Raw genomic sequence first — 13,216 nt, 5'->3', positions numbered from 1 at the left:
AGAAAAACTATGACCAACCTAGACAGCATATTAAAAAGTAGAAACGTCACTTTGCTAACAAAGGTCTGTATAGTCAAGGCTGTGGTTTTTCCAGTGGTCGTGTACAGATGTGAGAGTTGGACCATAAAGAAGGCTGAGCACCGAAGAATTGATGCTTTCAAACTGTGGTGCCAGAGATGACTCTTGAGAATCCCTTGGATAGCAGGGAGATCCAACCAGTCAATCCTAAAGGAAATCAGTCCTGAATATTCGCTGGAAGGACTGAAGCTGAAACTGTAATACTTTGGCCACCTGATGCGAAGAGCCGACTCATTGGAAAAGACCCTGATGCTGGGAAAGATTGAAGGCAGGAGGAGAAGGGGACAGCATAGGATAAGATGGTTAGATGGCATACTGACTCAATGGACATCAGTTTGTTCATACTTTGGTAGATAGTGAAGGACAGGGAAGCCTAGTGTGCTGCAGTCCATGGAGTTGCAGAGTCAGACACGACTTAGCAACTGAACAACAAAATCATCATAGCTAATATGCTATTTGGTTTACTTGGATATAGCTTCCACATTTAACATTGAAAATTCTTGTCTGTGTTTTTATTTTAGGGTTGGGTTAGTAGAATCTAAAATACGTGTACTTGTGGGAAATTTGGAACGGAATGAATTTATTACTCTTGCCCATGTAAATCCTCAATCATTCCCAGGAAACAAGGAACATCATAAAGAGTAAGTTAATGATTTTTTAATATTTTATTTCTTAAATAATGTTACCTGACATGTATATTTTTAAGATCAGTTATACGATTGCCATGTTACTTAGCAGTTATTGCTATGTAACAGGCACTGATGGAGGATGGTAAATCGTATACTTGAGCATAAGTGATCATGCATTAAAACTAAGTACATGGTGGGAATTCCGTGGTGGCTCAGTGGTTAGGACTCTGACTCTCACTGCCCAGGGCCCAGGTTCAATCCCTGGTCAGGGAACTAAAATCTCACAAGCCACATGATGAGGCCAAAAAAACAAAACAACCAGGTACATGCTATGTTGGTAGCCCACAGACCTCAACAGAAAGCTCCATCACAGTCAGTATTTGGAGCATCCTTAAATACATATTTAGTTAGTCATTTTCAAAGCATTTAATCTGCTTTTTAATTATACAGGATAACTTAACAGTGTTTTTTAAACATTTGGTCAAATCACTGAAATTTGTATTTGTGCTTCCATAGAGACCAAGTTTTAATTACCAAATAGCATCTGTAAAATTATTAAAAATTAATGAAAATTCTTAAATTTTATTTTATAGCAACAATTACGTATCAATGTGGTTCCTTGGAATAATTTTTCGGAGAGTAGAAAATGCAGAAAGTGTTAATATAGACTTGACATACGATATACAGTCATTTACTGATACAGGTAAGACTTTGTCATCATAGAGCTGTGGCACTCAACCTTGGCTGTAATGCAGTATCCTCTGTCTAGGATCTAGCTGGCTATATTTTTGTAAAGTTCCACAGTTGGTTAAATGAACATGAAACATCTATATTATGAAACTATATGCTGCCCTTAAAAAAGTAAAGGCATGATGAAACAACTTTACAAGACCTCTTGGGGGAGGAGGGAGGTGCAGACCAGTAGGTTTAGTGTAGTATCATTTATATAAGTCAGTAAAGAAATGCATGCATTTTTGCTTAAAAATCATAGACTATCTCTGGAAGGATATATAGTTTTTAATAAAAGAAACTGGCGGAATTGCTTCTAGGGCAAGGAACTAACTGGGTGTGTCTGACAGAGGCTACTTCACTGTATACTTATGAACCCTTTGAGTTTTGTACCATGTGAATATATTAACTTTTAAAACAAAAAGAAGACTAAAGAAACTCTATAGGTGATTTTTAGTGTGTACAGCCAGTGTTTATAACCAAAGTCATAAAGATTACTTGTTTTTTTACTTTTATTTTACATGAAATAAATATCAGTCAATACAGGCTTGCTGAATATATTTCAGAATCAGTGAAAAGAATCTTTCACATCTTCTAAGACCATCTCTGTGGAATATCATAATATATTTGTTACAAATGTGGGGTTGTCTTCATAATGTGGAAACTACATTTATACTATTAATATTCTTGGTTAGCTTATCTGAGTTTTTCTTTTGAACTAGCACTCATATTATCGTGAAAATGCAGGTTTCTCTGCATCACCTTACAACTACTGAATCATAGGCTCTGGGAGTGGAGCCAGAAGTCTGCACATTGAACATGCACTCCTGAGGGTTCTTTTATAAGCAATCTGGAATGAAAACATAGATATAAATTTTTCCATTCTAATTTGGACTCATTTTTTCCAAAAGGAAGGGGTTGGGAAGCTCTGTTTATTACAAATTTATAAAATGTTTTCCAGATAGAGATATTGAGGCTCCAAGAGATTATATAATTTACATTTCACAGATACGGTTCAGAAGAAACCTCCCATCCCTCTCTTCAGTTAGCTTATCATATGAGTATTCACAATTAACACACACTAAATAATTTATATAATAGTTAATAAAACTGACTTTCTTACAAGAAGTAAGAAGCACTAAAGTGGGAATCTGGGGCTATGTGTATTCCAATATTGGCAGGGCATTCAAGGCTGTTGAGTCTTGTTTACCTACCTGCATGATAAGGATGTACTTCTAGATGGTTTCTCATGTCTAACAGTCTATGACTGGTATAGTAAAAGAAGCTTCATGGAGGAGGAGAGCTTGAATTGCATCTTGTATATATGGTATTAGGATTGGCTCAGATTTGGGCAGGTAGTTATGAGAAGAGATTGCCCTTAGGGAAAGTAGCAGAAAACAAGATTTAGGAAAAAACCTTTTTTCCATACATTAATTTTGTTAGTGAGATTTGATTATGGGAAAGTTTTAGAAGTTAGACAAGAGGAAACTAGTCAGTACTTGAAAAGAATTGCGATGTTGTGAAAATGTTTTGGAAGTATTTTTTCTGTAAGAAGAATGTGTATTTGTGTAGTGATGTGGAGATATTGAAGGTACGTATTTTAGAAAAAGAAAATAACACCCTTTCTATAGAAAGGAGTTTCCCATTTTAACATACTGACTTTTGTTACAGTGTACAGACAGGCAAACAATATAAACATGCTAAAGGAAGGAATGAAAATTGAAGCAACTCATGTTAAAAAAAAACAACTTCATCACTACCTTCCCGCAGAAATTCTTCAGAAGAAGAAAAAGGTGAGTTTGTACTCACCTCTCCAGTCTGAACCCAGACATATGGTCCTCGGACCAAATCTGCATTTTTACAGCACGGAAAGCTATTGAGAAGAAAGAGGGAAAGTATAGGCAATTCAATCTAGGACTAAAATCTTAACTGTCATTAATCACAAAATATCTTTGGTTTTATATGTACTTCAGAATTGAAACCATTTTTCTCATTTACTTCTTGAAATCCTAAAAGCTTTCCCCCTGTTTCAGCAAAGTCTTTCTGATGTCACTCGAAGTTCAAGTGGACCTCAATCCAAAAGATCATCTCTGGATAGCAATTGTTTGGACAGCTCCAGAGACACTGATAATGAAACACCTTTTAATTCCCCAGTGTCTGCAATCAAGCCTTCCAAGCCTGATATTCCTCCAGGGGAGACAGACAGGTCTGCATTTCAAAATTTTCCTCTCAATCTTCAGTTTATTTGAGAGTAATATAAACTTCTGTACTTGTGCTAAATATCTTTTAAATGTTTAAAAAAAAATTATTTTATGAGTTACTAGTCAGTGTCTTATTTAGAATAACCTGACAGTTTGTGGTAATCCTGTGGGATGTGGTCTAGGTTTATGAATATATGGGAATATTAATAGGTAAGTAAACAGAAATGTCCAGGTTTTCTCTTTAATTTTTCCTGTTAATTCTCCCTGGGTCCTCTTCCTTTCCCCACTGTTTTTTCTTCCTTAGGTGAAATGTTAAAGTAGGGGTACTTGAAAGAAGTAATTTAAACATTTAGTTACGGTTTTAAATACCTACTGTTTAAATAATTTAATAGTGATAATTGAACACTTTTTGTAGGAACAATGCTGAGCCTGCTGCTGTAATTGTGGAAAAGCCACTGAGTGTACCGCCAGCTCAAGGGCTGTCTATTCCTGTCATCGGTGCAAGTAGGTATCTACACTTCTCTTAGTTACGATTCTATTACATCTGAATTTAATTACTAAAACCTTTCTTTTTTCCTTTTCAGAAGTCGACTCTGCATTAAAAGCTGTATCACCCCCAGCTGTGTGTACCATTCCTACAGTAGTAGGACGAAATGTCATTCCTAGGGTCACACCTCACAACCCTGTCCAGGGGCAACCACATTTAAATGGGATGTCAAATGTAACTAAGAATGTTATGCCTAAAAGACCCCACTCCCCGTCCGTAGATGGGTCCTCTAAGAGGTTGAAAGACATAGAAAAGGTACGATCACAGAGTCTGGTGATTCCATAGTCGATTTTTTTTTCAAAGTAAACTTAAAATAGTGCTAAAGAAGCTCACAGTTCTTCATAGTTACCTTAGTATTCCATTAGGATTTGACTGTTTAAAAAGAATATCTACCTAAACCCTAATAGGGTAATACTAATTGTTCATTCTGAATTCAAATTAATAATGTGTCTAAAAATTTGAATGATTAGTCTGAGTTTCTCCTTGGCTTACGTAAAAGTCATTATTGGTAACTATTTATTGAGTTATAATGGTGATCTCCTCTGCCTCCAGTAGGTGGTGGTATAAGTATTTTATTATCATCTCAGTAGCTCAAACTGTAGAAATTAAGGGTGTCAATTCAATTCAATCTGATTTAAATTCTCTTTGCTCACCAAACCTGTTTGTAATAGTTTTGATGTTAGCCTGGTCACTAATTAGTTTCTCATTTTATATAGACTTAAATGGTTTTATAGGTAATAATAGCACCTCATTTTAATGTTTATATTTTAGTTTATTCGACTTGAATCAACGTTTAAGGAATCACGTGCTGCTGAAGACAGAAAAAGAAAATCAGTGGTAAGTACATTAATAGTGTGCTTAAAAATACTTACTTTTAAAGAGCTATGTATCAGGAAAAGTACTATATTCAAAAGTAGATCAGATTTATCTCTTAACTTTTAGTTATGGTTTATATCATGTAGAAATAAATGTTTGCATATAGGAAAGTTTTCACTTGTATGTAATTCTGTTTTTAGGATGCCATTGGAGGAGAGTGTATGCCTATTCCAACTATTGATACATCACGCAAAAAGGTAACAGTCTAATTTGTAAGTAAAAATACACAGGTACGAGTTCATAGGTAATCTACAGGTACAAAAAGCTCAGTAAGAATAGCCTAGCACTAGGTGAAAGAAAGGGCTAATAAAATTTTGTCCATGTCCTCCATATCAGCAGTGTAGTTGGAAGTTGGGGATGGAAATAACAGGGTTGCTGCTGCTGCTGCTAAATCGCTTCAGTCGTGTCCGACTCTTTGCGACCCCATAGACGGCAGCCCACCAGGCTCCGCCGTCCCTAGGATTCTCCAGGCAAGAATACTGGAGTGGGTTGCCATTTCCTTCTCCAGTGCATGAAAGGGAAAAGTAAAAGTGAAGTCGCTCAGTCATGTCTGACTCTTAGCGACCCCATGGACTGCAGCCCACCAGGCTCCTCCATCCATGGGATTTTCCAGGCAAGAGTACTGGAGTGGGATGAGTGGGATGCCATTGCCTTCTCCGAAATAACAGGGTATATGAGCCTAAATGTATGTATCTCAAAAGTCTAGAAAAGAGGGAGTTGTTCAAGATTTCATGATTTATTCAAGGTATGTCCAAGTTTTGTTTTTATTTTTAAAGAAGCAGTTTAGTGCTCAGCACAGTAATTCCTACCATCACTTGATAGTCGTTTGTTGTACCCCATTGTTTACTGATGAAAATCAGGTTTGATAGTTGGGGACCATACTTACTAATATTTTGGAGGAACCAAATATACTGGTGTATAGAGTAAGTATCTTTGAAACATGAGCTAAAGAGCCCCTAAATCTTAATTTAAATATTTATTTTCAAGGGATTAACATTTAGCTAATAATGTAGGTGCTCGTGTTTCTCATCGTAGTCAACTGTCACCCTGCCAGATTCCCCAGGATGTATCGGCAGTTCGAAAGCAAAATAGAAAATATCCTCATACTTTCTATTAGTTGTAGAATTTGTACAGTTTAACATCAGAGTGAGTTACAAAAAATAGAGGTGTATAATTATATAATGTATGGTAACGGAACAAAAAATTTGAGGTGGATATTAAAGTGTGAAATGTCTGAGTTTTACTTGAAAAGATTTCAAATATTAAGGGCAAGGGGTATAACCCAAACAAATACGGCAAAATTTTAATAATGTCTGAGTCTTCATTGTGGCGTCTTCATCGTCCTTTCTGTTCTTTTATGCATGTCTGAAATTTTTCGTGTTTTTTAATGGATGCCCATGTGATATAATTGTTTAGCCGAGGTAACATGAAAGGAAATTACTTCTTGCAGTCTTCTCTTAATGACTTGAAGGTAACATACTGTTTCTATCACACAACTATCTGTATTTTAGGTTTCTATCTTTGTTTCTCAGTTTCATAGACTTGCCTTCATTATGTAATAATCTTAAGTTCTTCAAAAGCCTTCACAGCGATGTTGCTGAATTATACCATCACTAAAGTTACCTACCCTGACTGCAAAGTCAGTTTTCCACTTATCTCACAAGTTGGGTTATTCTCCATGAATGTTGTACAGAAACTAATTGAGGGATATAACTTGATACCAAGTTTCTCTCTGTATCACATACTCATTTCTCACCTTGCACCCTGAGAATTTCATGTTTAGTGACTGTAGTCTTCCTGTTTCTCTTTACCATTGCCTAACTCTGAGGACTTTGTTCTTTCTGCATTTCTCAGTGTACAAGTGTCGATTGATTTTACACAGCCCTCTTTTTTATTCATACAGCCCTCCCACTTCTGCCCTTTCCCTGTCTCTTTGCTTTTCACCTGTTTTTAAGTCCCCCAAACAAGAAGTACCTATGAACATTGGGAGAAAGTATTCAACACATGCTTGAATGTATAGGAACTTAGAGCTCTTGGCAAAAAACTCAGACTTTGTTACTGTTTTACTGGCTGGACCTTTATAATATGTTATTTGTTTTTCCTTCTTTGTTTCTATTTCTTTCTAACAGAGACTGCCCAGCAAAGAACTACCAGATTCATCATCTCCAGTTCCAGCAAATAACATCCGTGTCATCAAAAATTCCATTCGGCTGACCCTAAATCGGTAAAAGCAGTGCCTCCTTACTAAAGTGAATATGCAATCATTTAGTGGCATAGATGCAACCACTCTTAAAAATAGAGTGAGCTGTCACACATAAGATAAGGTGAAAGTTACAGTCATCCGCCTAACGACCTTGAAGTGTTTTTTTGAACTCTCACACTTTGACCTGCAGATGCTGTAGCATTCTCTCATTGATTGCTACATACACTTCTCTGAGGATCACCTGCTATCAAATTGTCGTCTGCAATATTATGGCTTTGCGTTGGAGGTTTTACTGCCTTAACTTTCGATGCTTGTTTCTCTGTTATGGGAACCAGTTCTTGGCTCTTTGGACACTCATAAAACAAGTCCTGAAATATCCACCACCCCCCCTTTTTTTAAAGTCTTATGTTGTAATCATTGTATAGAACTGAAAAAATTGAAAAAAAAAAAAAAGTCTTGTAATTTTCCAAATGTTAACACATTTACTTTAGCATTGAAGCCACTTTGTGAAACCTGAGATAAATGAATGTGAGGTATCTTTTCTGCCTTCCTCATTTGTGTAGATGTACTTTTTGTCTGTTCTGTTGATTTAAATTATTTTTTCTCAGATTGGCACATGAAATATTTAAATTTTATTTTTTTGTGCCTTTCTGTCCAAATGTTGCATAGTTACCAGGGAGGATTAGTCCAGTGATTACATAAGAGTTGGGCACCATAAATTCTCTATATTTTGCCTCCTGTGGAGGCCTTTGCAATGCATCTTTATTAAGAATCAAAATATAACCAGAATACTGAAAGTCAGTATATGAACAGTGAAATTGTTACATAACCTATCTCATGCCATTCTTGTTAGTTGACTGGTATTTTTTACTGAGGAGCAACTCAATCTGGCATCAACAATAAAGATACTTTAAGTATGGCAAACTTTTATTTTTGACGTGTACAATTTAACTTGGCATGATAATTCCTGACCATTAGGTACCCCCACAACTTCAGTTTCTTCACGGACTAGGCATGCAGAAATAAGCAGTGGATTTTATTGAGACCTAAAGGCATTTTTGATGACATTGTTACCAACCTTTAATTGGCTCAGGACCTTTGTAATTTTTATTTAAATATGAGTTGTCTTTTTTTACACTGCTTTTTTCAGTCCTTTTCTTAATATTTTTTAAGTTTCATGAGTGCATGCTCCATTTATTGAAATCCATAACCATGTAATTCTTGTAATATGTTGATTCAGTGTTTTGTAAATGAAGTCGTATGTATTTTCAGAGTATTTTTGTATGTACTGTAAGATACCATCTTTTCAAAGAGAAAACTTTAAAACCTTTAATGTCTCTCTTTAGTCTAATTTTTTAAATATGGATTATGCTTGAATTAAAATGAAAATGTATAGATTACACAGCCAGGAATGCTGGTATATATTACCTTCCTCAGCTTGCACTCACCATTTAGCAGGTCTAGTAGGAAAAACAAAATGGTACATTTGAATAGTGCAGGGAGAAGCCCTTAGTTGTATAGTTTACCGGTCACACGGGATGCCATTTAGCCATTGGAGTCATAGTCCATTTTTTCTTGCAAGCCTTTTACCACCGAGCTGAAATAACTTGAATTCTGATTGTCAGAGAGCAGTATCCTCCTTCTCTCCTGTTCCTGACCCCTACCTACATCTCTGAAATGGAAATTCTAGTTTTTACTTCTAAGTTTTCCTTTGTGAAAGTTAAAGAATAACAAGGAGAAAACAATGGTTGTTCCATTATCTGCTTTTTACATAGGAAAAGACAAGAATGAAATCCCATGACCAAATGGTAGCTTCCTTGGCAAAGCTGTTTTTTTAGCTGACCTTTTTCCTTTATTCAAGTATTTTGAGCTTTGTTTTATAAATATTCTATTTGAGCAAAAGTGCATGATTATGAAAGGTCTGAATAATTGTCATGTGACTCAAAACATTAAAAACTTCTTTAAGGGCTTTAAGAATTCTCCATATATACATCCAGGTTTCACCTACTATGTAAACTAGTTCTTTGGAGTAACTAGTGGAATTTCTCTTTAATAAAGAAAGCAACAGGCCTAACCGTTGTCCTATAGTATAGTCATATCTCTTGTTTTAAGTGTCCATTCGATATGGGGTTAAAGACATAGCCAAGTGTTTAACTCCTCAGAGACAGCATTCTTCAACCTGTTTGCTGACTGGTTCCGGGAATTGATGAGATGCTTTTGAGATGGTGGGTTTGGTCAGAAATGAAGTGTTTTCTATCCCAAACAGTAGGTAGAATAGTCAGTACAGTTGACCCTTGAACAACACAGATTTGAACTACATGGGTCCACCTATACATGTTTTTTCAGTAAATACAGTACTTGTATTTTTATCTTACAGATCTTTAAGTAGGGGAGATGACAGTATGTAGAATCAAAAGAACTAGGGTTTGAGTCCTGATTCTATCCAAACTGTTTCAGCTTCCTGCCCTTGGGTGAGTCATGCATCAGTTCCTATGTTTTTGAGACAGAGTTAGCAGTACAAGTGTTTTCAGCTGGGATGAGGGGTTCAGCACCCCTACCTCCTGCATTGTGCAAGGGTCAGCTGTACATTTTGTTACCATGGTAGGAGATGGGGTTCCAAGTAAGTTAAGAGGGGGAAGGAATGGTCTGTGATTATGTGCTATGTTCAGAGGCACTAGGTGAATGTGTTTGATTCTAAGATGTGTTTTATTTCAAGTATAACTAGAAATATATTTTACCAAGTCAAATAACCTGTTCTGTATGTAGACAACACATTCATTTTCATGACGGTATTAAATTTTAATCTTACTTTTCAGTGACTGGCTGTAAAGAATAATATATATCAAAGAAACTATTATCTGCTAGTTTAAACCTTAGGGATTTAACTAATTTGAGACAGGATACATGGTTTAAAACCTTGTAAAATTAGGGGGAGAGGATTTTACAAGACTGTGCTTACACTTAGAGTTTTTGTCTTAAGGCAGCAATTTGGTAACGTTAAAATGCTTGCTGTCCTATATAGGCACAGAGAAGTGAAGATGAACAGTGTCGAAATGGGCTAAGCTTATTTTCCACGGTGTCCACCACTTCAAAATAGGAACTCCCAACTTGCAAGATCATGGACTGTAGGGAATCCCGTGCAAATATATATAAGAAATTTTTGTTCATGTGCATATTTCTGAGGGGAAGTTCATACTTTCATCAGTTCTCAAAATGGTTCATGACACTGAGGAAAAAAAAAGGGACCATAGCTTTACAGGATTGAATAATCCCAAACTTTGGAATTTTCTAAAGATTTTTCTGTGGTATATTTCTGAAAATGTACTGTGGCTCTTAACTAGTAAAGTGGGCTAATGAAAGACTCTGGAATACTGAATTTCTCTTTTCAAGTTTCTTTATATATCTCAGATGAAACTTTATCAGTATTTAGAAAAAGGCTTATGATTGAATTTATAAATGTCTTCATGTTAACTTCATTAACAGGGTCAAACCAACAAATTTCAATGTAGGAATGATCAGAGTAGAATAGCTTAGAATAACCATTAGAAATGGTAAAAAGCAGAATTAATAATTAAAGATCCTAAAGATAATAATTGAAGATTCTAATCCTTTGATTTGGTAGCCTTAAATTTCTTATTCCTCCATGTTTGTGGTTCAGACTGAACAGACCAATAAATAGAACTTTAGTGTAAAAAATTTTTTTAATAAATAAAATTATATGAGTGCTTAAATAACTACCTATTAAACCTTCCAAAGCTTGAAATTTAAGTCATGATAATAGTGATGAATATAGTGCAAGCAATGGAAGAAAGCCAGTCTCAAAAATGGTAACTATTTCCTTAGGATTTTTTAAAAGAATTGTACAAGGTCAGAGCCTTCCCAGATTTCCTATTTTTTTCTGGAATTTTATATTTGAAGTTAGTTGAACATAAGATTATCATCAGGCTTGCTCTAATTTTTTAATGTATTGCTGCATTTTTTGCAAGGACCCAAGTAATTACCTTAAAAAGTACTTAGGATATATTTGAGGTAAATGGTGCTACATCACGTCACAGTATTAATGTAAAATGAATGCAGCTGCTGCTCCTTTCTAGTTAGCTGTTTGTGTAATTCATATTAATTTTTCCTGCCTTTTATTTGGATTGTCTTAATTTCTTAGTTGTACACACGAGCCTCATTATCTGTCTGGAATAAGTAATATAATAAACTTGCTTTGATAAATAGGTATTGGTGATTGACTGATATTATTTGGGAGTAACTTAGAAGTACCAGAAGTCTTTATTTTTCAGACTGACAGCCAGTTGGTCATTTACCTCTCAGACTCGTTGGCAGATAATGGTTTCCATTACCTGCTTAATACAAAAGCAAAGCTTATACTCAGTTTGCCTTACACAGAATATCTGATTAAACATTAGCAAGCAGTAGCATCTGCCTCAAACATTGGGGGCAAAATTCTATCACCCTTTTGGTCAGCGTCAGGCAAGCAGACTTCTCTGCTAATGGCCGAACAGAAGTGCATTTAGCAGTCAGATCTTGGGCACTGTCCACAGAAGTACAAGCTACAGATCTTGTCACCTTCTTGTTAATGAACTGTGACTTGTTTGTTGTCAGCGTACCTATCTTGAATCTAGTACTGAATTCACAAGTAAGAACCTGTGTCTGCATCAAGATATTAGCAAGCCACTCACGGCACCAGTGGAAACACACTTGACATTTATTGAGCTAATTAGCAAAGCCTTTTATATGAATTGAGCCATGGATAACAGAAGGACTTCTAATAGTCACTTGTAAAGTACACTGATTGGAGTGCCAGCTAACCATACCCAGAGTGGGAGTTTCTGATGAGGGCAACTCATTGCTCCTAGGATCTAACACAGTTATCATACTATGCTTCATGTGTTAGATTAACATGGTAACAGGTTCCTTGTGGATCTGACTGCATGCATTAAGCTTTTATGGGCAAGATAGAATCTGATGCTTTTAAAAAGCACATGTCCTAAAAACTATCTTTCAAACCATATGAGCCAGCCAAACTTTATTACTTATTAGTCCTTAAAAACCCTTCCTTGCCAATCTCTGATTACTAACATTTTGAGCCTAATGGCCACATAAAACCTTCCATGATATCCTGACCACATCCTACCCCTGTATTGTGTTACTTTTCAACATTTAAGTTATTTAACTTGCATAATTTTTCTGTTTACCTACTTGCTTTCCCCTGAGAGGTTGCAAGTTGAGAGTAGGGGCCTCTATCTAAGAATCTTTATGTAGTGGATGCCCAGAAAATTCCTGAAGAAGAACATGAGTTAGTCCTGTTTAGTTGGTTTGTTTTTGATAATTTTCTTTTTAAATTGAAGAGGCTTATCTAGAATAGGCCTGATGAAGGAACTAAGAAGCAAACAAAACTTAGTGAAAATAATTAAAGTATGTTTCTCAACTTTTTTTACTGTGAAGATCATTAAGATAAATTTTTCAAGCTTTTTCAACTGTAATGCTTGGTTTAAAACATTTTATATTGCAAGCCAGCACATGTTTACGTATATGAATATGTATGTGTAATTTATATATGTATATACACACGTACATAATTGAAGCAAGTTTCACAAAATGCTTTCCTTACTGTGGCAAGATGCAGGTTGCTATTTTAAGTGCTAGCTATGATTTCACTAAGGTGATTTCACTACCTCTCCTGAGTTGTGACCTGTTAATACAATTTGAAATACACTACATTGGAAGTTTTCTTCCCAAAAGTTCATGTCAAATTTGGATCATCTTTCTTTATACAGTCTGTTCTAGAATGCAAACTGTTAAAGCAAATAGTACCAGAAAGACCAATAGTATAAACCATGAAAGAGAAGTAGGTGAAATATAGCTATGCCTTTCTCCTAAGGAAAACGGTTACCCCAAAACATCTTTGCATCAACTGATAGCTAAAGGGGGAAAAAATGTGAAA

At 35.6% G+C, this 13,216-nt stretch overlaps 1 protein-coding gene across 11 annotated transcripts in view; it reads left to right on the top strand.

Annotated features, from left to right (window-relative positions):
- Nucleotides 1-13,216, top strand: part of PAPOLG (poly(A) polymerase gamma) — a 47,190-nt gene that overhangs the window by 21,329 nt on the left and 12,645 nt on the right. For 3 of the 11 annotated variants that reach the window (XR_014082871.1, XR_014082870.1, XR_014082867.1), the window contains exons 14-24: nucleotides 600-719; nucleotides 1,301-1,410; nucleotides 3,108-3,229; nucleotides 3,470-3,642; nucleotides 4,053-4,141; nucleotides 4,222-4,439; nucleotides 4,956-5,021; nucleotides 5,201-5,257; nucleotides 7,190-7,284; nucleotides 9,641-9,734; nucleotides 10,286-11,484. Coding sequence is in view for 6 of the 11 variants with exons in the window: in XM_081593097.1 (XP_081449223.1) it covers nucleotides 600-719; nucleotides 1,301-1,410; nucleotides 3,108-3,229; nucleotides 3,470-3,642; nucleotides 4,053-4,141; nucleotides 4,222-4,439; nucleotides 4,956-5,021; nucleotides 5,201-5,257; nucleotides 7,190-7,284; nucleotides 7,454-7,688 (1,285 nt within the window). In the remaining 5 variants the exon portion in view is untranslated. Of the gene's footprint in view, nucleotides 1-599; nucleotides 720-1,300; nucleotides 1,411-3,107; nucleotides 3,230-3,469; nucleotides 3,643-4,052; nucleotides 4,142-4,221; nucleotides 4,440-4,955; nucleotides 5,022-5,200; nucleotides 5,258-7,189; nucleotides 7,410-7,453; nucleotides 7,802-9,640; nucleotides 9,735-10,285; nucleotides 11,485-13,216 lie in introns of those variants that run through there. The other 8 variants (XM_081593097.1, XM_081593096.1, XM_081593095.1 and 5 more) reach the window with 5 other exon arrangements.

The sequence above is a fragment of the Giraffa tippelskirchi genome, chromosome 4, assembly GCF_054371585.1.
Source record: "Giraffa tippelskirchi isolate mGirTip1 chromosome 4, T2T-mGirTip1v1.2.pri, whole genome shotgun sequence".
Classification (NCBI taxonomy): domain Eukaryota; kingdom Metazoa; phylum Chordata; class Mammalia; order Artiodactyla; family Giraffidae; genus Giraffa; species Giraffa tippelskirchi.
The sequence above is the reverse complement of the archived record's forward strand: the minus strand, read 5'-3'. Positions and strand labels throughout refer to the sequence as shown.